The 25,922-nt window shown below is 37.6% G+C and overlaps 1 protein-coding gene across 2 annotated transcripts in view; it reads left to right on the forward strand.

Annotated features, from left to right (window-relative positions):
* Positions 1-25,922, forward strand: part of Hace1 (HECT domain and ankyrin repeat containing E3 ubiquitin protein ligase 1) — an 85,485-nt gene that overhangs the window by 55,009 nt on the left and 4,554 nt on the right. For both annotated transcript variants that reach the window (XM_013113604.3, XM_005070411.4), the window contains 10 exons: positions 276-344; positions 580-667; positions 5,110-5,221; positions 5,342-5,439; positions 5,596-5,683; positions 9,383-9,532; positions 10,050-10,246; positions 15,252-15,383; positions 20,233-20,331; positions 20,609-20,679. In XM_013113604.3, coding sequence (XP_012969058.1) covers positions 276-344; positions 580-667; positions 5,110-5,221; positions 5,342-5,439; positions 5,596-5,683; positions 9,383-9,532; positions 10,050-10,246; positions 15,252-15,383; positions 20,233-20,331; positions 20,609-20,679 — 1,104 coding nt within the window. The remainder of the gene's footprint in view (positions 1-275; positions 345-579; positions 668-5,109; positions 5,222-5,341; positions 5,440-5,595; positions 5,684-9,382; positions 9,533-10,049; positions 10,247-15,251; positions 15,384-20,232; positions 20,332-20,608; positions 20,680-25,922) is intronic.

Here is a 25,922-nt window from a genome sequence, read left to right on the forward strand (position 1 = left end):
TTTTTATGTAAATTTTGAATGCTACTTCATAAAGGGCTGCAGAAAAATTTACAATTTCCAGAAGTCCCTTGTTTATATCATTTGTTAACAACAAGTTGCCTGTGTTACTTCATTGTGCATACTGACTTGGTGACCTCAGTTGCAAAGGAATATGTGTATCTAAGCTCTTCTTTTGGTCCAGGAGCCAGTCCCACTTTATATGTACTTACTGATTTGGATATTATATCGCTACCTTTGTCTTTGTATTCTGATTGCTTTTCCCCTTCCCCACCCAGAATGACTTCTCCTCGATTTATTGAGTTTGTCTGCAAACACGATGAAGTGTTAAAATGCTTTGTGAATAGGTAAGGCTTTCTAGGATTTTCTGTCTTGGCAGCCTTTTCTCTCTGCCTTTTTTATTTCTACTTATATATACTTATTTAAACAGAAAAAAATAATTTTGTTGCCTTTCAAAATGTGGTCACCAACAAAATTATAGCAGGTAGAGGTATATATGTTCTTTCCTTGTACTTGAGTATTGCATATCTGAGTTTATATTTCACTCAATGCTAATTATTGTTCTTTTTATGTTTCTTTTAGAAATCCCAAAATTATATTTGATCATTTTCACTTTCTTCTTGAATGCCCTGAGTTGATGTCAAGATTCATGCATATCATAAAAGCACAGGTACAGGCATTCTTTATCTTGTTGATATAATAAAATAAAATATTTTTATAAAATAAATTATTTATAAATTATTTTTAATTTTAAAATTCTGGGTTTGTTTTGTTTTGCTTTTTGGTTTTTTTCTAGAAAGGCTCCTCTGTGTAACAGTCCTGGCTGTCCAGGAACTCACTTTGTAGATCAGGTTGGTCTTGAACGCATAGAGATTCACCTGCCTGTGCCTCCTGAGCTGGGATTAAAGGCAAGCACAACCACCACCCAGCTAAAATGCTGTTATTTTTTTTTAAAAGTGTTATTTTATTATTTTGTGCATATGGGTGTTTTGCCTGTCTGTATGTCTGTTTCATGTGGTGTCTGGTCCTGTGGAGGCCAGAATTGGGTATTAGATTCTCTAAACTGGATTTATGGACTGCCATGTGGATGCTGGGAATTGAACCCTTGTCCTCTGAACCGCTGAGCCAATTTTCAGATTTTGAGTTTTGTTTAGGAGTTTTCTTTGGGTGTTGCAGTGAGAGGAGATTTCAAAAAAGGAAGAAGATTTTTAAGTAACTTTGGAAAAGTTGAAAGATGTGTGAAATTTTAATTTGCGTGAAAGAGGATGAACATTTTGATCACTGTTCAGATCGGTGCATGGAAATAGGAAAGTGTGTCGTGTAGGTGAGAAGAAACAGTTCTAAAATGCACATCTTGCTCATACACTACAGAGCTTTGATGGAGAGGTTAAAAAAAAGTCTCATTTGTTTCCTGGACTGTTTGTTAATCCCACTACCACAATTGAAAGCCAAATTTGATGCATGCTTTAATTAAATACGGGCCAGTATTTAAGGTTTCCGGAAGATGGTCCCAAATCAGGGTTTATAGCAGATTACGTATTTTCCATCAGATCCAACCAGGGGCAAGGATACATCCTGATGTATTTCCTGCCTGTGAACCTCCCACCCACATGTGATCAAGAACATCTAGTGTCAGCTGTGTCAAACAAACTTGTTTAAGGGAGTAAAGGACAAATGGCTTAATTTCTCCCATAAACAGTAGCCTCCAGTGTTTCAGGAACTCTCTGTCCTTGACTTGTTGGTCAGAGATATTTTTGTTTCATGAATTTCTTAGGCATAGTAGTTAAAACTTCAAATGTAACTTTGGCTCTCAAAGTTAGAAGTGAGTGCTTCAGGAAAACGAGATTATCCTACTATACACATGTACATGTGTACCCCCCCACACACATCTGATTTCAAAAGCTCTCCTTAATAGTATTTGTACAGAAATATAAAATCTCTCCCCTCGTTAACCACTGGTCACCTGGAAACCACAAATGGAAGAAGTTGGCTATCTTTTAGTAAAGGTAGTTAGTAATTATTAATTGTTGTTTTTCCTATTGTTGCAAGAAAATACCCTGACAGGAAGTAACTAAGATAGGAAGTGTTAGGGTTGCTATTGCTGTGATAAGACGCCATGACCAAAGCAAGTTGGGAAGGAAAGGTTTATTTGACTTACACAGTCACATTGCTGTTCATCAGGACAGGAACTCAAACAGCAGGAGCCTAGAGGCAGCAGCTGATGCAGAGACCTTATTCCTCATGGTTTCCTCGGAACCTTTCTTACAGAACTGAGGACTACTGACCCAGGCATGGCACCACCCACAATGGGCGAGCCTTCCCCATCAGTCACTAATTAAGAAAATGCCCTACAGACCTCCCTACAGCCCAATCTTATTGGGGTATTTTCTCAATTAAGGCTCCCCCTTCTGAAATGACTCTACCATGTATCAAGTTGGTTAAAAAACATATATGAAAATCTTCAAGTATACTTCACATTTCACTGTTAATAGTAGTTATATATACACAGATGTTCACATAGTTAGTGTATGTATTATATACACGTATAAAATCAGTGTATGTTACTCCAACAAATATTTAGCTCAAAAACTAACATTATAGTTTAGCTTGAAACCCAGTATTTAGTATAAGTGAAGTGAAGAGTTTTGATGATACTTTGAAAGCTGCTGGAAGAATGTCCTCCTTTGGGTATTGATACTGGCCATGTTTATCCCTTCCCACCTTGGGCTCTGTGCTCCTGCACCACCTGGAGCTTTCCTTTGACTTCTCAAGTTGTATGAAGAACTTGCCAAGCAGATCCTCAGTCTTGCTCTCTGGTCATGACATCTTCCTTCTTGTCTTGTGCTCTCTAGCAAAACCCTCATCTCTCTCCATTGCAGCTTGGTTCATGGTTGGTCAGTTAGAGAACAGTTAGGTGTTTATTTCCAAGCCCCTGATAATTGTATTTCACAGCAATTTTAAATTCAGGATAAATAGCACCTTATTGTCTTTTCACAGTGCCTTCTGGGAGTGTAGCATTAAGTTGTGGGGGCAAAAGTTCACCCCAGCATGTGTCTGTCAGTAAGTTCTATCTCTAGCTTTTCACTGTCCCTCCCGCTGCAGAGGTATACGTCTTTCAGATTGACTTGGCTATTCTTCCTTCCTCCTACAAGCAGGACCCCATCACAGCTTCCTGTACACTCTTCCTTTAGACTGTGCTCGCTTTGATTACCTTATTTGCCTTGGGTCCTCTAACCAAGTGACCACACGAGTGGTAATCTGGAACAGGAACAGGGTTCTTGACCTCTTAACCCAAGAACTGACAGTAAGAGCCTGCACATATTTGCAGAAGTGTCAAGACACCTGTGTTAGAGGGAAGTGATAGTACAGATTGTAGATGGATATACTGTCGAGATTGACTGTGGACCTCATCAGTTGAGAGTACTTCAGAGTCTCATTTATTGTTAGTGTCTTCCTCTTATGGAGTTTGGTTGCTAAGGGACCATGGCAGTTCTGTTTTGATTAATAGTTCAGAACATATAGTCAATTTTTATGTTTCACATGTCTCTTCCCATAATGTATCTGATTTTAATCAAATGCTTGACCAATTATACATAGGCATAAGATGGTAAATAGGGGACTTTCCTGAAAACCTTACTTGAGGAAACAATTACTGCTCATGTGCCTAAAACTGGTTCAGGCCAGATTTATTCTATTTTTTGTACTGGATATATTAGGAGTGCACCTGAATGAAGTCTATACTGGAGTGCATATAGCTCAATATAGGTGGGGATTTTGAGTTGTTTCTGAGGTTTCTTGGTGCATTGTTTGGAGAGACGTGTGTGTGCATACTATGTGCAGATGAAGAACTAGGCTGTTGAGCAGTTAGTAGGGATATGTATGCATAGGCAGAACTAAATAAGGTTCCAGACTGAAGTGTCTCCTACACTTGATTGTCTCAGCTCCTGTATCTTTTACATGGATCTCACTGCTGCTAATTATGTGCTTAGTTCACTTTCACATCATCCCTCCTTCAGCATGTTAGGATGCAGCTCCAGTTATGCCAGTACCTTTGCTGCATCTCCCGAGGGACCCAGTTCTTCTGTGCTTTTCTCTTTATCTCCCTTAAATTGATGTGCCTGTTTTCCTGTGTCCTGAGCAAGTTCTATCCAACTTTACATCATAGTTCAAACTGTGATCCTGTGAAGCTGCTGTCCTCATCCTTTGCATAATTTTTCAATCTTTAGTAACTTTGCTTGACACTGATGAGAACTTGGTATTGTGTACATATTATTTTCTGTATTACCTTCTTTTTTAACTACATCAAGAAGTTCTCATCTGAAATTAAAATTTGCTGCTCTTATATACTCAAGTAACCTGCAGTATTTGCATATACTATATCTTTAATATTAATTTCTGATTAATCATAAAAATTAGAGATGATTTGAGTTTGCTTTCTCTGGCAGATGAGTAAATGTAGTAAAATTCTCAAGAGTTTTTAATTTTCTGCTTTTAAGGTAAAGGAAGGGAAGGCTGAAAGATACTAAAATATCCATTGCCTAAATTCCTAAGGGAATAAAATAAGAATAAGCTAGGCATAAAAGATGAATCTTAAAAAATCTTTTAGTTATGTGTATGTGTGTATGTCTGTGTTGTTATGTGCATGGGAGTGCAGGTGCTTGTGGAAGCCAAAAGAGAATCCCCAAGGCTGGAGTGACTGGCATTTGTGAGCCATCTGGTAGAGTTCTGGGATCTAACTCGAGTCCTCTACAGGAACTGAATGTACTTAACTACTGAGCTATTTCTCAAGCTCAGAAGTTTAATATTTGAAAAATTAAATGAAATAGTAAATTTTTGGGTATGAAAATGTATTCATATAAGCATTATTTGGCTTAAAAGGAATTTAGAGTATATTACTTATATATCTGATGTTGAGTTCTTTGATATAATTTATCAGTTTTTGTTGAAAACATAGGAATTAAATAATTAGGTAAGGTATTTTAATTAATATCACTTCTTTGTGAATGTTTATTGAAAAGTCAGAACACTAATGATTGCATTTTTCCCCTCTGATCTGATAATTAGGTGGTTTAAATACTGATAACATATTTTTAATGTCATTTTTTGGGGTAGCCATTTAAAGATCGCTGTGAATGGTTCTATGAACATTTACACTCAGGACAGCCAGATTCAGACATGGTACACAGGCCAGTGAATGAAAATGATATTCTCCTGGTTCACAGAGGTATGTTTGACAAAAAAAAAAACCAAAAAAAAAACAAAAAAACTGATAGATGGATAAGCCATAAAGTAGTTATTATTGTAAGTTTTAATATGTTAAAATTAACCAATGCTACATATTTAGATTCTATTTTTAGGAGTAGCTGTGAAATTGTGTCAAAAGCAAATTGTGCAAAGCTAAAGCAGGGGATTGCTGTCCGATTTCATGGAGAGGAAGGCATGGTGGGTATATAAAATATCCTAACACACTTACAAAGTTAAATATTTATCTGATAAATTAAGTCATTGAGTATCATTTAAATTTTGGTATTATTTAAGAGAAAATGTTTAAGTGCAGTATATTTCTATTGTTGCTAAATTTTATTTTCTTGAATTCAGGGTCAAGGTGTTGTGCGTGAGTGGTTTGATATTCTGTCCAATGAGATAGTCAATCCTGATTATGCACTGTTTACCCAGTCAGCAGATGGTAAGTCATGCTGTGACCTTTCTGTGACTTCCATGTTCATCAAACTATGTCAGAGAATTTTGTCTTTGATTCCTTTAACAGTCCTGTTGTCCTGGTAGATGCTGCCATGTCATTGAAGAGAAAACTTGAAGTTCAGAGTTTTGTCCTCACATAGCCTTCTTCTAAACAGTTTCCAAATGCTAGTCTCAAGGCCCTGAAAACTTCTTTAGAACTTTAAAATTTGTTCAAGAGTTGTCTGTTACTTTATTACCACTCTTAGTTAATGTTTTCTTGTATAAAATGGTAGTAGGTAGACTTTAAAGAAGTCTTTATTTGAAAACAAGAATTGCTAATCCTATTTGTATTTCCAAGTTGTAAAGTCTATTGATAATGAAAATCAAAGTGTAGTATTTGTGATGTTACATCTTAATTCATTTCTTTATACTGGCATTATTTTAAGTCCTTTTAAGAGATTCAAGTCAGGCAACTCAAAAGTGTGCACTTTGGTTGGAGAGATGGCTCAGCCCTTAAGTCTAGGCTCACAACTAAAAATAAAAAGCATGTATTTAACCTTATAAGATGAACCACTTATTTTTGGAAATGGTTCTTGCAACCTATGTAAAGATATAATTTGATACTGCAAACTAAATGCTAGTTTGAGAGGTATATTTGAGAACTATCTAACTTAATAAAGACATATTTGAAGTGAAGATAGATTTCAGTTTTCAAATGCTTTGTATGGTTGCTTATTTTTCCTGGAAATATTTTTCTCCTGTATTTGCTCTTGTGGAAGAAGAGAATATCTTACTATTTATAACTTTTGACTGCTCCACCAAAGTGGCAACAAGTGCCTATTGAATGATTAGTGTTCAGGGAAGCTCCAGATGGGCCACAGGGAGGGCAGAGGGTATTTGCTGACCCGTGCCTCTGGTACACCTGGGTTAATGGAAATCACGTGGGGATGTGAAACTGCCTGCTTCAACTCTGTTACCTCTGACTGTTTGCTGTGAAGTGAATTTGGTGTTCGTGATTTTTATGACGAGTTTAATAAAACAACAAGTTGAATTATATAGGCTTTTTTTAAAGCTACTATAGACTTCTCTGTGTAGTATCTTACTCTGAGTCAGTTGAGTTGACATGTGGAGTCATTAGAAGTACTTCCTAAGTGATGCAGGGGAGAGCAGAGTGTGTGTAATCATACAGACAAAGGTTTTGATGGGTTCATTTTGTAATTCATCCAAGTCTTCTCTTGGGGGTTAATAGTAGTAGTAACATAAAAGTCAGGTAGAATATTCCTTGTTATTACGTGTGGTTGTCATGAAGGAATGACATTTGGGATTTAAGAATTCTTGATGTGGGAATTGTTTAGTTAGACCTAATGTCTTTAGTATTGTTTAAAAAACTTGTTTTCTTATCAAATTAAGATAGAGACACAATGTAGTTCAGTTATTAAGTTTGGCCTCTGCAATGATAGTAGATGTGAATCCTGGTTCAGTCACTTTGTTTCCTGTGAATATTGGGTCAGGAACTAAACCATTCTGAACCTCAGACTCCTCACCTAACTAATCATGATGAGTTATCTGTATTTAGAATAAGAATTTAGTAAGGTGATACATGAAAACACATTAGAGTGTGAAGTAAATATTAGATGTCTTACTTTTGTTTTTGAGATATTTTCTCTTGTGTAATAGAATTTCTATCTGAAAAATGTTCACTATTTCTTGAAAAATATAAACCATTTTGTTTGAAAAATAATCAGATTTTAAATTGTTTTTAGATTTTTGTTTTTGTTTTTGGAGACAGAGTTTAACCCTGGCTATCCTAGAACTTGCTCTGTAGACCAGGCTGGCCTCAAACTCAGAGATCCGCCTGCCTTTGTCCTCCCAAGTGCTGGGATAAAAGGCATGCACCACCACTGCCGAGCTTAAAAACTTTTTAGATTTTTAAAAATTATTTTTAATATGTGTATCTATGTGGGTATGTTCATGCAAATGCAGATGATCATAGATGCCAGAGGCATCAGACTTCCCTGGAGCTGGAGTTACAGGCAACTGTGAGCTACCAGATGTGGGCTCTGAGAACTGAACTCTGGTCTTCTGGAAGAGCAGATGTGCTCCTTACCACTGAGCATCTCTCCAACCTAGTTAAACAGTTTTTGATACTGAAACTAAGAAGCTGGCAGGCTCACAGATATATTTAATTATAATGTTTAACACAAACTTTATTGTTTTAAGTAGTTTAAGTAAAAAAATTCTTTCCTGAAAATTTTTGCTTATGTAATATTTTTAAATTTTCTTTTATCTATTCTTTTTAAGAACCTAGTTTTCTCAGAAACTTGTTAGTGAAAGAATGTGCAGAGGTAGGAGAAGAAAATAGAGTCACCAAAATCTTTGCTGGTACATCTATAATCCATTACTTAGCCAGGAAAAAATGATTATTTTCAGCATATTTTATAGAATTATGGTTATATTTATCTTTGAAGTCTTTGCTACTGTTGTCACATCTTGCCTTGGGATAGGAAATTATTGTGAGAGGCAGCTCAGAGTGAATGATGTGTTTTGCTTGCCTACTAAATCATTCAAGTATAAGTTTCCAAATTTGTTACTTCACAGCTATAGACAGGTCACAGCAGTTTTGTCCAGTGTTGCATGGGCAAATCAAATATTTATAAAAACACCAAGTGAATTGTTGTCAAAATAAGTATTTGAAGTGATTAGACATTTCATTTTCTAATACCTACCCACGTTTCTTTGCTGCTATTTTATTAGTTTTATCAGTTAGGCTTCGTTTTAGTCTTGTGGTCCAGAATGGTAGTGTAAAGCGTGAACTCACTGTATATGTTACTAGATGAATGAGTAAATTTGTAATCCATGTTAATGACCAGAGAAAAGTATTGAAGAAGCAATAAAGTCAAGATGTGGCTTTAGATCTTGCCATTGTACTAGTTGTTGTAAAATATAAAATTCACCTTCGAATACATTTGAAAGTAGATCATGTGCTGGTATTAAGTACATTTGCTGTGCTATGCATCTGTCTTTTCCATCAGCCGAAGGAGAGACTCTGTACCTTTGGTTCAGCTCCTTCCAGTTTCAAGTAACACTAAGTTATTGTGACGTTCTAAATTTGTCTGTTCCATATAGTTCATAGAAATGAATCACACTGCTATGTAGGTTTTAGCAGTAATCACATCCTTGCTGTAGTTGTCTAAACTTGATTATTTGTCTTTTGAAAGATTTGGATGAGTTTTAGATGTAGTAGATTTTCTGATTGTTAGTAGGCATTAATTGGCATCACATTCACTGTTTAGGTCTATTACTAAAGAATGGCTATTTCCATCGTAATGTGTATCATAATATGCAAAATCTAGTGAGTACTGGGCATGTATAGATGAATGAAGTAGTATCTGCCCAAGTTTATAGCTGAATAGCTACTGCCACAGTACCTGGAAAAATTTATATATATGTGTGTGATCTTTTACTGTGTTTTACCAGGATCTCTTTGATATAAGACAGATATTTTTATAACTTTCTGTACATAGATTATTCTGAGAAGTGTGAATTAATGGTTTTCTTTTATACTCCAATTTTCTGTGTCTATACATTCCACAAAGAACTGCATAATGTCACTATGGCCTTTGAGTTAGGTATGGATAAATTTACCTGCATTGAATTGTTCTCTCTTGTGCATATGGATCATACTACTTTGTATTTATTTCAATAGGAACAACTTTTCAGCCCAATAGCAACTCCTATGTCAACCCCGATCACTTGAACTATTTCCGGTTTGCTGGACAGATCTTGGGATTAGCTTTGAATCACAGGCAATTGGTCAATATTTACTTCACGCGATCATTCTACAAGCACATTCTCGGTATGGGTTTATTCCTTCCGTGGACATTCGCATTGCTGTTATCACAGCTTTTTAAAGAGAACTGATAAGCATTGCCATTTTTGTTGAAATAATTGCTGTTCTGATTTGAGGCCATATGTGTTTCTAAGATATCTGGGGGTTGGAGGGAGAGGAAAATGTCCTTTTAAGGAGGAGCACTTTTAGACTTTTCCCACTTCCATTTGAGTGTGGATACGCTTATATAAAGCATCCATTTTTATGTGAGTGTACCTGAAGTAATTGTCAATTCTGAAGCTTATAAGAGGTTCCTAAATAGCTGTTCCAAAGAAAGACTGCATTGTAGCAATGTAGAAGGAACAGCAGCTTCATTTAATGGACTTCTAAATTTAGAAATTAGTGTCCATTTAAAACATGCTCAAATTTGATTAAAGTTTGCTGTTTTTCAGAGTATCTGTAGAGGGCAGCATTTTACCACTAAATACATAAAGGAAAGTCAGAAACATGTATTCTAACTGTTGGTTTTGCAATTTTTTTTAAGGTATTCCTGTAAATTACCAAGATGTAGCATCTATTGATCCAGAATATGCCAAAAATTTGCAATGGATTTTAGATAATGACATTAGTGACCTGGGTCTAGAACTGACTTTTTCTGTTGAGACTGATGTGTTCGGAGCAATGGAAGAGGTGCCTTTGAAGCCTGGGGGTGGAAGTACTCTTGTGACACAAAACAACAAAGTGAGTATTGGCAGTTTTACCTTAGCCATTCCTAACGTGGTCCCAGTCACCACGTTCTCTAAATTATTCCAGCATTTTCTGGAAGATATACTTTGTCATTGCTAGTAGATGAAAGTACTTAAGTTAACCAAACTATATCACATTGAAGACTCTAGTTAGAAGACTGTTTCCTTCTAGTGCTGTGATGAGATGGTTAGCAAGGCAGTCTAGAACACTAGTTGATTGTGGAAGTTAGGCTGCTGCATTCTAAAAAATTTGATTGAAAATATAAACTAAATGATGGTAATATGTGCAGTGATCACTATTACTAGATAGTGTTAAAAGTTAGATGTTAAAGCATTTTTATTTGAATGTATGTATATGATGGATGCATGTGTGTGAACAAGCGTGTCTCCAGTGCAGATACATGTATATATATACTATGTGACATGTATATATATGATACTTTCTAGAGTCCAAATTCAAAGAGAAGGTGAGTGTGGGTTAATGTGTGAAGTTGGTTTTAAGCTCTGTGGAGCACATTGACTTCCTCATATGTTTTCAGACACCCGAGGACAGGCCTGCAGCAGCACAGGGAATATCTTCAAAGAGAAAGGGATGGCCGAGAGGGTGCCACTTTTATTCTCTCTGTGTGTCTGAGTGGTTGGCTGACACTGTTTTTGTTGTTCTGCACACTTTGTGAGACAGTATCTCAGGGAACCTGAGGCTCACCATTTTGCCTACAATTTCTGCCTAATGAGTCACCTATGGCTATCCCCACAAGGTTGGGGTTACAGATCCACACCTCCTTTCTTGACTTTCATTTGCATTCCAGGGGTCTGATCTTGGGTCCCTAAGCTTATGTGGCAAACACTTTTCTCACTGAACTGTCTTTTCCGCACCAGATTAAAGTGTTTTGACACAGAAAAGAAATCTCAGTGTTTAAACTTTGTGTGTGCTTTCATGTTCCAGTAAGTACTACCTCTTGATTATATATATATATATATATATACATATACCTTAATTGCATTTATTATATGCCACCTATACAAGATACTTGTTTTCAATTTGACTTAAAAATCGATAACATTTAATATAATACAGTTTTATGTTGCTGGATATATCTGTCTTAGTGTTTCTATTGCTGTGATGAAACACCATGACCAAAAGCAAGTTGGAGAGGCAAAGGTTATTTGATTTACATTTCCACATTGCTGTAATCACTGAAGGAAGTCAGTACAGGAACTCAGACAGGGCAGGAACCTTGGAGGCAGAGGCCATGGAGGAATGCTGCTTACTGGCTTGTTACCCATGGCTTGCTCAGTCTGCTTTCTTATAGGACCCAGGACCAGTAGCCCAGGTACAGTTCCACCCATCATGGGCTGGGCCCTCCCTCACCAGTCACTAATTGAGAAATACCCTAAGCTGGATCTGAAGAAGGCACTTCCTCAGCTGAGGCTCCTTCCTGTGATGACTCTAATTTGTGTCAATTTGACATACAAAACTAGCAGTACAATATCTACTGAAATTTTGTAGCCTGTAGATTTAGTAAAATGTTGAGTATTTTTAGAAGACCCAAAGACAAAGGCACATCTTTTAAAAGTGTGCTTATTCTTTGAGAGTTTTGTGCAGTGTATTTTGATCATCTCTTCCACTCCTCCAAGATCCACTCCCACCTTCTTTCGCTCCATCAAGCCTTTCTTTCTAAAATCAATTTCTGCCATCTAGTTCCTCCTTTACCTCAGGGAGTGGGGCCATCTGGTGGTGTCTGGCTCACCTGTCAGGAGCTGTACCCTTAAAGAAAACCGACTGTTCCCACCCCCAGCCCCAGAAGCCATCAGCTTACAGTAGTTCCTTGGGTATGGCGTGGCTCGTAACCCTTCCCATCTGTATTAGACACCACTGCTGTGAATTCAGGAGGCAGTAGTCCTGTCATGTTTACAAGGAATGTTTGATTCGATTAACCCTGACATCTGGCTCTCATGAATTCTGCTTCCTCGTGATCCCTGAGCTGTGGGGAGGGGTGTGATATAGAGTTTATGGCTGCGCCCTCCACTTACACTTACTGTCTGCACTCTGACTGGCAGCCACTGAACCAAGAAACTTAGCTGATGAGGTATGAGAACTGCACCTATCTATGGCTAGAGAGTGATACAAAATTAGAGGGCAGTTTGATCCTGTGTCCATTTAGAAAAATATTAGTAGTAGGTTCATTCCTGGGGCCTCTGAGCTCCCCAAACATGAGTTCTTTGCCAGACTTAGTACTAGGCTGTACTGTGGAGTGGGTCTTAACTTCCTCCTGTGGAGTGGGCCTTCACTGCAGTCAGGAAGTGGTTGGTTTCCCCCATGACATCTATGCTGTTATTGTGTCTGTTAGCAGAGCGTCTCATGTTGCTTGTTATTATAGCTCACAGGGTTCAGAGCTGAGAAAGACTGTTGATGACTCTCACCCCCCAGGAGCACCTTCCAGTGCTATGAAAGCTAGCCAGCAAGGAGGAAGCTCCCTGGTCACTACCCATTTGATTTCTCCATGTACTGTGCTCAGTGTTTGTGGTGTTGTCAGCAATAGGGACTTAAATCAGGAGCAATTCAGTAGCCTGGACTGAACATAGGTCTCAGGGGTATGTTGACCTACAACTTGAGGGGAACTATCTCATTCCTTGCATTGGGCTTTTTTTTGTCAATCATGGTCACATTTCAATACTCACTGACTTTAATAGTCTGTCCCATTGAAATGAGAATATGAGAGAGAATGATAAGTGAAAAATTACAAAAATTGGTTGTTTTGGATAGTAGTTTATAAAATATATTCTTAGTTTTACATAATTGTGACTTGAAAACTTTAGACTTTATATTTTATCCTCACAAAAAAAATCAAGTTCAGGAATTGGAAATAAAATTGGGAGCTGAAGCTTTATTCATACATACTTAGGGATATTTAGAGAGATTTATACACAAGGACATGGAAGCCTAAAGCCACAGACATGGCATCCCCAGTCAGCCAGCTATAGGGTAACTCGGTCAGTGCTGAGCAAGACAAGAGCTTTTTAGTAGTGTTTGTATCCATGACTCAGCACAGCTAGCCCTTGGGCAGAGTGAATGTTGAGGCCATGGCTTATCACTCAGGATCTGGAGCCCACAGTTCCAAGTTCAGGACCTGAGCAGCTCTCGATCCTCCTTCACTCTTTGATGATGCAAGTGGTGACTGCTTTGCCTACCAGGAGGATACCCAGTCCTAGGAGGCTGCTTTCCTTGTGTCAGGTTATACATGGTTGCCAAATGAGGTGGGGGGGAATCGTGAGTGTGGACTGTGATAGCTCTGTAGCCTCAGGGTCATGGAGAATTCCTAGCCTGATGTTGTATAAACATGCTGGCTTAGTGCCTTAAAAACAGTATGAGATAAATGCCAGGACAGTAGAAGGAAAGGGATCCTATTGCTGAGGCAAAAACCAAAGAGGAACCTGGAGGAAAGGGTCCTCTGGCTTTCATTACAGGCCATCGAGAAGGAAAATCAGAGCAGGATGCTGGTGGCAGCAGCTGATGCAGAGAGCACAGACTGCTGTGTACTGGATTGCTCCCCAGGGCTTGCTCAGCATGCTTCCTTATACAACCCAGGACCACCTGCCCACGAGTGGCTTCACTCACAGTTGCTGGGTCCTCCCACATCAATTATTAATCAAGAAATGCTCCACAGACTTGCCTACCTGATGGACACATTCTCAGTTAGTCCCGATTCTCAGATGATCCGGCGGTGTCATCATCGCAGCAGGCTTTCTTCATTCCTGGGGGTGAGAAGTCTGTGTAGCATTTGCATCATAGGTTTTAACTCAACAAAATCAGACTTAGAAGCACTTAACAAAAAAAAGCCATAAATGATCTAACATCTGATAGAGTTTATGTACACATATGATAATTCTGTGCCAAACACATTTTTTATTACTTGCTGAATTTTAAGTGATTCTGTTTCCTATGAGCAAAATGTGATTTAAGAGAAGATGCATTGTAATTCTAATGTTTAGGAAATTGAAGCAGGAGGATTCTAATTTTAAGACAATCCTAGGCTACCCATTTCAAAAGAAAACAGGAAAGTAAATTTAAAAAACAGATAAAGTAAGCCTTTTTGTTTGCTTGGTTTAGATTTTTAAGACAAGGTTTCTCTGTGTATCCCTGGCTGTCCTGGAACATGCTCTGTACACCAGGCTATCTGCCTCTGCCTCTGAATTTCTGGGATTAAAGGTGTGGGGCCAGTTTTCAGTAAGCTGCTTTAACTCAAAATTGAACTGTCTATGGTAAAATTACCCAGGTTCAAAGTATTCACAAATGTATTTGATAGATGTATACATTTGATTTATAGCATACTATTGAACATAAGGTAGCAACACCTTTTTTTTTTTGCATCTTGGAATATATGTTGGTAAAGAAATACTTTCCTTTGCCTTCAGAGATACTACATTCTAGTGAGGTACTTTGTTCCAAAGAACTGAAGTGTAAACACACTGAGACCTAAGCAGGCTGCATTTGGGGAATAGCCGAGTGGAATGGGATGCTGTTAGCACCAAAGTAGAGTCAGGATTATTTATGGCCTTAAAGACTAGGAAGTATATTTGAATTTTATTTTCGACTCCCAGGAAGTCAGTAAGGAGAAGAGCAGTGTGACTTTAATGTATGCCACCTATATATATATATATATATATATCAGTTCACTCTGGCTGTGGGGTGGAGAAGTAGCAGTTGAGTGGTGCAGTTGGGAACAGGGATGACTGACATGTCCAATAATCTGGTGGTGTGCTGGAGTTCTACAGAGCCAGATCGAGAGTGCCTATGCATGGTGTGCAAGAAGTCATGGGAATAGTTGCAAAGATTTGGGCCTGATGACTTGGAGAGTGTGTTTAGTGGTTTGCTGAGGTTGAATATTGTGCCAAGTTAATTCTAACCCTTTGTCGCTTACATAAGAAACAGCTGTATCAGTACTAGCTTAACTATATGAAATTTAAAATGTAATAATGATCACAAACCTTTTTTATAGGCGGAGTATGTCCAGCTTGTTACTGAACTTCGAATGACAAGAGCCATTCAGCCTCAGATCAATGCTTTTTTGCAAGGTTTTCATATGTTCATTCCACCTTCCCTCATACAACTGTTTGATGAGTATGAATTGGTAAGGAAGAACGTGTTCTTTCTTGTTACACTAGAGCACAACTCCATTTAATGTAATTCAGAGATACTTTGAGGGGTGATGATGTAATCTTCTGGTACAACACTTGTCTAAAATATACAAGAAAGGGGTTTCATTCCCAGAACCATAGAAAATAAAAGCAGAAGTAATTTTGGACTATTGAATGGAATTTATTTAATGAGGCATTAGAATTTATTCTTAGAAATTTGTAAGCAGATATGTGGTTTTACTTCTCTTAAGCTGAATAACCATATTAACAGTTCCTTAATGTAAAATGTGGTGAGGTGGGATAAAGAGAAAAATAAGTTTTTAATGTCTTTGGTGTGGAAGATGTGGAAGGCCTATCTTTCCAGTAGCTGTGTATTCCATGCTGCTTCTGAAATTCTAACTTAGTCAAATGGAGGTGAAGGATGCTATTCCTCGCCCCATGCTTAAAGAATTAGGGGGGCTTTTTTTATTGTTGTATTTGTTTGTCTTCTCTACTTTCCTATTTTAGAGAGAGAGAGAGAGAGAGAGAGAGAGAGTGTGTGTGTGTGTGTGTGTGTGTGTGTGTGTGTGTGTGTGTGTGTGTGTACCATTACCATGTATATAATTTTATAATGCTCTATTTCCATTCTTAGTGTGGTCTACTTTCTTTGTTCATGTCCCCAATGAAGGTTTTGTTTTGTTCTTCAATTTTCCTGCCTTTTACTGTGACCTAATAGAATTTATACTTTTATATTACTTATGTCTGATTTTTGTCTGTTTCCTTTTTGTTGTTGTCTAAACCCTTAAATAGACACAGCATTTTAGTGAGTATAGCTGCTATAGTAGTATTTCTCTTACTACTGAGTATCTGACAGAGGAGCTTAAGGGACGAAGGGTCTAATTGGTTCATGGTTTGAAGGTGTGTGTGTGTGTGTGTGTGTGTGTGTGTGTGTGTGTGTGTGTGTATGTATGTATGTATGTATGTATGTATGTATATTTCATTATGGTGGGGAAAGCAAGAGCAGGGCTGCTCCTGGCTGTGGTCGCATGGGGCATTAAAGATGCTTGTTCACATCTTAGTAGTTACACCAGGAAGGAAACACCCAGAGACAAATTAGACCGAGTGGCCTTACATTGGAGCAACTGGACAAGGATTGGTGTTAGGTCTTTAAAGAATTCCATCTTGATGCTTCCTATAGAGCTGTTAAATTCTTTATCTCCTCTTGTTTTAACTTTGGTAAATCATGTGTCTAGAAATTTCTCTGTTTCTTCTAGCTTAACCAACTTAGTATAATACGTTTTCAAGGTATGTCTATGATTTTCCAGATTATATTGGTAACTGTTATAATGTCTTTCTTTTCATCTCTGATTTTATGAATTTTAATCATCTCTTAGTTTTGCCAAGGGTTCCTTTATTTTATCTGTATTTTCAATGAATCAACTCTTTGTTTCATTGATTCTTTGTATTTTTAAAGTTTCTATTTCAGTAATTTCTGCTATGATTTGATACCTGGTATTTTTAACTTTAAAAATTATGTTTGCTTGTCTGTCTGTCTGCTTGCTCTGGCATGCATGTGAGTGTACATGTAGAGGGCAAAGGACAGCTTGTGGAAGTTGGTTCTTTCCTTTGGCCACTTGGGCTTCTGGGATTTAATCAGGTCATGAGGTGTGGTGACAGGTGACTTCACCTGCTGTCTCCAAATTCCTGTTTTAAATGTAGGTGTTTATAGCTATGACCTTCTCTCTTAGGGCTGCTTTCATTGTGTCCTGTAGATTTTGCTGTAGTGGTTGTTCTTTGAATCCTACCTTTTTTTTGTGTGTAGTTTCCCTTGCACCTTTTTTTTTTCTGTTGTGGTCAGATAGAATGCAAGAAGTTAATTTAGTTCTGTGTGTTTGTTGAAACTTGCTTTGTGTCCTAATATGTGATCTTAATAAATGTGATATTTATACTATGTAGGTTACACCTAGTTCTAACAATTGTTTTGTATGTGCATCTATGAGTATTCACACACATTTGTGGTTTTTATTTGTGTTTGAAGACAGGGTTTCATGTAGCCTAGGCTGGCCTCAAAGATGCTGTTTAGCTGAGGGTGACTTTGAATTTCTAAATCATCCTGCCTTCACCTCCAAAGAGCTAGGATTACAGGTGTAGACCACTTTGTTGTATCTTAAACATTTAATTCTTTTATTGTATTGTGTCTTGGTGATTACCTTTTAATCCCAGCATCCAGGGGGCAGAGGCAAGCAGATCTCTGTGAATTCAAGGCCAGCTAGGGATACACAGTAAGACCCTGCCTTACCATCCCCCCAAAAGCCTCAAAGTTTAAAAAAGGAAATAAATTAATTGGAACTTAACAGTATTTTTACTATATGTACTTTTTATTGTGAATTTCCCTTTTGTTATGTCATCCTCACTTTTTCTATAGTTGTTACCTCTCTAGAGGTGGTGGGACCTGGAAGAATGGAGCCCATAAATGAGGTGGATAAAGTCTCATGCAATAACCAACTTCATTCTGAGCATCAGACAATTTATATTCTAAGTGCTAAGAGGAGTCACATGAATAAAGTGTATAATCAGAGTCACACATGGTGTGCAAGTCACACATGGTGGGCAAATCACACATGGTGGGCAAGCCACATGCAGCAAAAATCTTTTCTATAGAGGGATATAAACAAATAATAATAGCCAGTTGTAGTGTATAATCTGAAGTAAACTCACTCCTTTCCACTACACCTGGGAGGAGCATGAAAACACATGCCAAGAACAAACCTGTGTTTTGAAGAAATCGAGGTCACAAGACTCTTGTCTTGGTTTTTTGGCATTTTTCTCAGAAGCATTCAGAAATGTCCGTATATAGCTCCCTTTTTGTACTGTGTTCTGATAATAAAATAATAAATAAACCAATGTTTATTAAGTGTGAAAAATAAAGCAAAACAAAACAAATCTCATGCTGCCTTTAGTTCTTGCATGGAGACAAGAGGCCAGTGGATTTCTGTGAGTTCCAGGCCTTTGAGACTCTTGTCTCAAAACAAAAAAGAAAGAAAGAAGAATAGGAGAAAGAAAGTTTTTTTCTTTCCTTAAATTATAACAAATGTGATATTCATAAAATAGTTCCTATTTCTTAAGAGTGCAATTGCAATAATTATTTCATAGCTTTATTCATAATTATTATGAAAGAATAATGATATTAAAGCTTATCTTTAGTCTGAAAGGGAGGATGATTAAACTCAGGAATTATAAGAAACATGTAAAATTCACTCCCTTGCTCTTTTGCAGGTCTGTGTCAGCCTGCCAGGGAGCAGAGTTTTCTCAGGTGGTTAAGTAAAGAAGTCTTAACAAAGGGACTATTATATCAGTGTTTTTAAGGAGTAAGGGAGATCTGGAGACAGTAGTAGGAAGCTTTTGTTGTGACTACTGTTGAAAGAGACAGCTCAAGAATTGCAGTGAAGGGCCATGTGGGAGAGTGAATCGCCAAGGAGAGGCTCTGTGGTACTGGTTACAGTTTAAGAGACAGGGTTACTACAAAACCATAGCATTAAAGCAAGAAGGGAACAGAGATCTCCTTACCTGTGGGCCTACCTGCTTCTCTGTCAGTCTGCAGAGAGTATGTCAGGAGCTAAGGGATACACACCAACAGTTCTAAATCCTGTGGTCTTGGGATGATCTCTTATACAAGAGCCTTTGTTTAAGTGGGCTGTTACACCAGTGGATAGTTGCTGCATTTGAATTTTAAATTAGAAGTGAGAAGTGCTTTATTAATTGTTAACATGAATAACATTTAGAAATGAAAAATAGTTCAAGAAAAGTGACCCCATTTTTGTAAATTTGTGAAGTCTAAAATAAATTATTAGATTCTCATATCTGCTTCTGTTATGATCAGTTGCACTTTGTTATTTGGTTGAACTATGTGAAGAAAATCCAGTTTCATATAGAAAGCATGGAAAAGCAAGACTCACTGGCCTACTGAATAGATTTCAGAACTCCTCAAGTTTCCCAGACTGCCCTGTGTTAGTTCTGCTGGCACATATGCTGCCCTAGCTATTGAAAATTATGGCTGAAGTCATTCCCTCATCTCACTGTATGGATTCTAACTGTGAACCCTGGACTGACTTACTGGAATACTTGTTGATGGATGTTTGGGCTTCCTTGATTTAACTTTAGTTATCCGGTTTAGAGTTGTGTGTTTGATAATTTTGGAAGAAAACCAGTCAGCTACTTAGGAGGACTGAGGGTGTTGCTTTGTGGTCGTGTGCTTGCCTAGTATATACAAGGCCCCTAATATCCATGCCTAGCACTGCAAATAAAGCCACTGGGAAATACTGCTTTTTTATTACCATGGAGAACAATAACTTCAAAAGATCTGAATCACTCCAAAATAGAGAATTCACGTGAGGCTGAATCTTTTTTTAATAAAGAAAAAATGATTATTTTTGATGAGCTTTCCGTTTGTTTAGTATTCAGGCTTTTGTTGTCACTTTCATGTTGAGAGTATGATCTCGTGGAATTAACATATTTGTAAAGAATACTAAAATAAAAATAAAGTGAACCAGATAGAATACTTAGAAAATTATTGTATATAGAAATTTTTGTTGCATATGTTTGCTATAAATATACAAGCTACCACTCCTTTTATGTTTTAGATTATATTAAAGTGGATCCATCCCCTCATGTCAAGTTTGAAATATCACCATGGAGGGTTCTGCCTTATGCAGTGCTTATTATTGATGGCATGTAGAAACTGTCACAGAAATAAACCAGGTTTATATGGGATTAGTTTCTAATTAAGGCAAATTTACTATTTAAATGGAATGACTATTTTTTTCCCCAAGAAGATTAATGAAATATTTTTCTTCTTCCCCCAAGGAGCTACTGCTTTCTGGCATGCCAGAGATTGATGTGAATGATTGGATAAAAAATACAGAATACACAAGTGGCTATGAAAGAGAAGATCCAGTCATTCAGGTAACACCCCTCTGGAGCTTAGAATGAAGTTAAGCTTGCCATTTAATTTTGTAAGCTCTTCAGCTGTATTGGAAGGGAATCCACATCCATTAACAAAATAAAGATTTTGCATAAATTCTTCTTTGGGGGATATTGCATATGAAAGTCTTGTGTGAAATCATCTTTGATAAATGAGTTTCAAAGAATGAAATGTGCTTTATGAATATTGCATAATCTCTGTTTCTAATAAGTCTACATTTGCCCTGAAATGTGAGCTAAATTGTGGTTATTCTTGTAGTGGTTCTGGGAAGTTGTGGAAGACATTACTCAGGAAGAGCGAGTTCTTCTCTTGCAGTTTGTTACTGGCAGGTAAGAAGTGCTTTCATGTATTGCACTTCATTTCTAATGGCCAAGACAGTAATCACAGAGAAAAACAACCAAAATGAAGAATCAATACTCTGAATTTGTTTCTTCCCTCTCTGTCCATATTTTAGATATTAAACAAGTGATTATTTGCATATTGAAAATAGAAAACATTTATAATAGTGCTAAATCTTTAATATAGTTCAGAAACTTTAATTTTTAATGTATTTTATAATTTTGGTTGGTTTAACAGTAAAGACACTCAGTTTGCGTGGTCACACACACGAATACACAATTTCTCTCATACACAGTATCTTAATTTTGGTTTCTGTTGTGTGACAAAATACCATGACCAGAAAGCAAGTTGGGAAGGAAAGGGTTTATATGGTTTACATTTCTACATTGTAGTCCATCATTGCAGGAAATCAGGACAGGAACTCAAAGAGGCCATGAACCCAGAGGCAGGAGCTATGCAGAGGCCTTGGAGGGGTGCTGCTTACTGACTTACTCCATATGGCTTGCTCAGCCTGCTTTTCTATACAACCCATAGCTACCTTCCTACCCCACAGTGAGCTATGCTCTCCCACATCAATTGATAATCAAGAAAATATCCCACAGACTTGCCTACAGGCCAATTTGATGGAGACATTTTCTTATTTGACGTTCCCTCTTCACAGATGACCCAACCTTGTATTAAATTGATAAAAGCCAACCAACACAAGTGTGATTCCCTATAGTATATATGTATTTTTTTAAAAAACATTATTTTCTTATTTTAAAAGTTTTATACAGCCATTTTAGACAGTTTAAAAAATGGAGAACATGAAAAGAAATGAAGTTCCCATTAGGTAACCTCACCATCCAAAGGTAGCCACATCAGTGGATCCACCTTCCATGCTCCATCTTTAAGCCATACAGATAGAAAACTAGTTGAAGTCATTCTGTAATCAGGTTTTATTAAATTAGTAAGACATAGCTGTTGACAGATTATAGACTAAATATATGAAAGAATGCCTTGTTAAATTTGTTTTCCTCTGAGTGCTAAGAAATATTCAGAAATTTGAATAATTTATTTAAAATAATTAAGAAAGCATTATATTATTTAAGTCTAGATGGCTTATATTGATAAGCAAAAAAAAACCCCAAAAATAAACAACCTAATCACCTCTAATCTCAATCCCTAAAGATAACCAGTTAATATTTGTTATTATTTTACATATGTAAATTTTAATTTTTTAAAACATGTTTCATGACTTTTTGAATTTTTCAGTGTTTCTTTTATAGATTTATTAATTTTTTGCTTGTCTTTCCTCAATTTTTAAGGCAATTTTTCATTTCCTCTTTATGGGCTTCTATCATATGCTTTGGATATATGCTTGAGAGTGATATAGCTGGATTTTGAGGTAGATCTATTTCCTGAGGAGCCACCACACTAATTATCACAAAGGGTATACACAAGTGTGGGTATACAAGTGTGCACTACCACAAACAACATTGAGTGTTCCTCTTACCGCACATCCTTAACCACAAGATCTGTTATTTGTTTTATTGGCCATTCTAACATGAAATATTAAAGTAGTTTTTATTTGCATTTCCTTGATGACTGAGGATTTTTGAACATTGAAGTGTTCTCAGACATTCTTTTGAGAATTCTCTGTTTACATCTGTACCCCACTTTTTTAGTTGGGTTATTTGTTTTCTTCATGTTGTTTTGTTTTTTTGTTTTTGTTTTTAGTTCTTTATATATTTTAGCTATTAACCCTCAGGTGGATGTGGATATGTGGGGTTCTTTTGTTTTGTTTTTTAGATTTAACATTTTGCTTAACTGAGGTATTCTACCTTGTTCTCAAAACCTGGGGTTCTCTCTCTTATCTCTTGTACTCAGATAAGTAACACTTAACCTCTGATATTTTGTTTGACTTCCTATGTTTCTCCTATGACTTCCCCTCAGTTTAGGTTTTCTTTCGTGATTCTATTTCTACTTTCATGTCTTGAACTGTTTTCATTCCATTATTTGTGTTTTCATAGACTTCATTAAGATGTCCATTTCCCCTTAGGGTCCTTGAACATGTTCTAACACCTATTTTGAAGTCCTCATCTTGTGCTTCCTCTATATTGCATATCTCATGTCCAAATGTAGTAGTGTTGCTTGGTTCTGGTTCAGACATACTGCCTGCTACTGATTGTGTTTTTATGTTGGTGTCTAGGCATCTGGATTTGGGTGATTGTAATTGTAACCTTTGGTAGTTGGTCTTGTCTTTTTTGGGTGGTGTTTTGGTCCTTGTTTTCTGCTGCCCTCTTAGGTCTTAGGATAGTGTGGAGTGCTTGTGAGCTGCCTGGGAGGGAGTGCTTTTGAGTCCCTACCTGGTGTTGCCACTGAGAGTCCCTGGTAGAATGTTTTTCTAGCTAGTGGGGGTTGGCAGAAAAGAATAGGGATGGATGGCCTAGAAGGGGTGCCAATATGGTGCACAGGTAGGAGGAAAGTTGGGTGTGCCTTGAGGCTCACCTGAATTCCCGGGAGTGGAGCCAGCTAGGAAGGCTAGCCCCTGCAGGTGGTCTGCTGTGGGGCTGGGTATGAGACTGGGGAATTGGAAATGGGGACAGTAAGGAGAGTGAAGATCGCCTGCTTGATTCCCAGTCCTCTGGCCACCATCGCCAGTCAGTTCCCAGCTAGAGAGTCTTTGGTTTTTGTTGTTGTTTTTGAGACAAAGTCTCACTATGTAGTCCTGGCTGGTCTGGAAGTCACTGTGTAGACCAGGCTGGCCCCCAATTCACAGATATCCATGCGCCTTTGCCTCCTGAGTGCTGGAATTAAAGGCATGCACCACCTCGCCTGGCTGACAGTCTTTACTTTTCAAAGCAGTCTCACCAAGTCTCCCCAGCTGCTCTTGAACTAGAAGGAGCTCTAGAGAGCTGGGATTATAGGCCTGTGCCACCAGCCTTGGCCCAGGACTCTTCTTTCAGTATTTCTCATCAATGCAACATTTAAAAGCAATCAACCTATTTTCCAACTAGAAATGAAAACTGTCATGTTTAGGGATTTTTTAAACTTTGGTAAGCTATTTTGCGTATTGCTGACTTTGAATAGGACATCCTTATGGACATTTTCCAGTTTGTGTGTGACTTGTGAAAAATGCACAGTATAAAGATGATTATTTCAACTGCTTTTAGGTGTGCACTTTTCTCATTAGGTATATTATTTACAATTATAGTAACTAGCATTCATCTCCTGATTTTTTTCCTCTTCTGGTTCTCAGCTGAAACTTTATCTGTGGGTGCATTGCTTCTCCTTTTTAGCCATGGTAAAGAATGTGTCTGTGAACATGGATATGCAGATATCTCTTTGAGTCTTTGTCTGTAGTTCCTTTGAATATATGCTTAACAGTGGAACTGCTGAATCATATTGTAGCCTCCTTTTTTTGAGACCGTGTATCCCAGGGTGGTGACCCTGAAGTCCCGATCTTCCTGAGTGCTGGGAATGCAAGCACACACCACATGCCTGTTTTTATGTGGTTTTGGGGATCTAACTCAGAGCTTTGTGTGTGCTAAACGAGTACCCTACCAGCTGAGATCCATCCCCTGCTCTGGGGCTCTGTTTATTATTTTGAGGAATTGTCATACTGTTTCTTACAGGGACTGAACTGTTGTCACTGGTGAGTTCTTCACATTTTTACTAGTAGTTTGTTTAAAATGGAAATGATATCTTATTGAGTGTGAACTGATGCTTTATTGTAGGTTAGATTTCCATTTCTGTAAAGATTGATGATGTTGAACTTGTGTCATGTGCTGAATTGGCCATGTGTGTATGTGTGAAGAAGCTAGTCCAGCCCCCTGCTAATGTCGAGCAGCCTGGGTTGTGTTGTTAGGGATTCTGGGTATCAGTTCTTACCTCTTCTTCTAGTAGATGTTCCTCTGTATTTTCTTCCCGTGTTCTTGTAGTTTAGTTATAATGATGTTTAGGTTTTTTATCTGTCTTTAGCTAATCTTCCTATGAGGTGCAAGTAATAGTTCAACTTCAATTAAAATTAGTATAACAAATAATCTAGTTGTCAAAACACATCTTGTTGAGTGAGTACTTTTCTCCATTGAATTTTTTTTGGGGGGGAGGTGGGAGGGGGATTGAGACAGGTTCTCATGGAGACCATGAGACCAGGCTTCCTTTGAACTCACAGTATACTGAGTTCTGATTCTCTTGTCTTTGTATCCAAAGAACTGGGATTTCAGCTGCTGTGACTGGTAATGTACAGTATTAAGGTTTAAAAAAGGGTCTCCTACGTGCCTCTTGCATGTTCTTGACAGTTTTGTAAAAAAAATAACTAGATGGTGTTTGGTGGAGCATATTTCTGGGTTTCATTTATCGATCTGTATGTCTGTCATAACACTCATGACTGTACTTCTATAATACATTTAAAATCAAACTGTGTGCATCTTCATGCGCCTCCCAGGATTGTTTTTGGCTATGGCCAGTCAACATGTTTTCAAATTGTACTGAGTTACATTGGTACCATGCTGCCCAGACTGATTGTGAACTTCAGTTTCTTTTGCCTTAGGTCTTATGTTCCCAAATAGCAAGGACTTAAGCAGCACACACCTGTATGCTATGACTATGTCAGAAAGCTTTTAAGTCTGGTCACATTTGACTCATCCTAGATGCCCATTAAAATAATTATAAAGTTTTATGTGAATAGAATGAAATTTTACTCAGAGCTGCAAAGAAAGAAAATAAATCAGAGTTAAAAGAAAATATCACGCCGGGCGTTGGTGGCGCACGCCTTTAATCCCAGCACTCGGGAGGCAGAGGCAGGCGGATCTCTCTGAGTTCGAGGCCAGCCTGGTCTACAGAGTGAGTTCCAGGACAGCCTCCAAAACAATACAGAGAAACCTTGTCTCGAAAAACCAAAAAAAAAAAAAAAAAGAAAAAAAGAAAATATCACATGACTTCTCTTATGCAGGATCTAGATTTAAATTATGTTACACATGTATGTATGTTGGCCATGAAAGTAAAGAGTACCATGGGAGGGAGAAGAAGTCTGCAAGGAGAGGAGAAGGGAAGCAAGAGAAGGCAATAAAATTCTTATGTAACGTGGCAGTGGGAGGGAAATGAAGGGGACCAGCAAGGAAGAGGTGGTTATGGGGACAAAGAACTATGGGGAGGGTAAATGAAAACAAAATATAATGAAATCTATGTGAAAATTCTATAATGAAGTCCAGTTACTTTATATGATACCAATTAAAACATGAAAAGTACA

The sequence above is a fragment of the Mesocricetus auratus genome, unplaced genomic scaffold (genome assembly GCF_017639785.1).
Source record: "Mesocricetus auratus isolate SY011 unplaced genomic scaffold, BCM_Maur_2.0 Super-Scaffold_100029, whole genome shotgun sequence".
Lineage (NCBI taxonomy): Eukaryota > Metazoa > Chordata > Mammalia > Rodentia > Cricetidae > Mesocricetus > Mesocricetus auratus.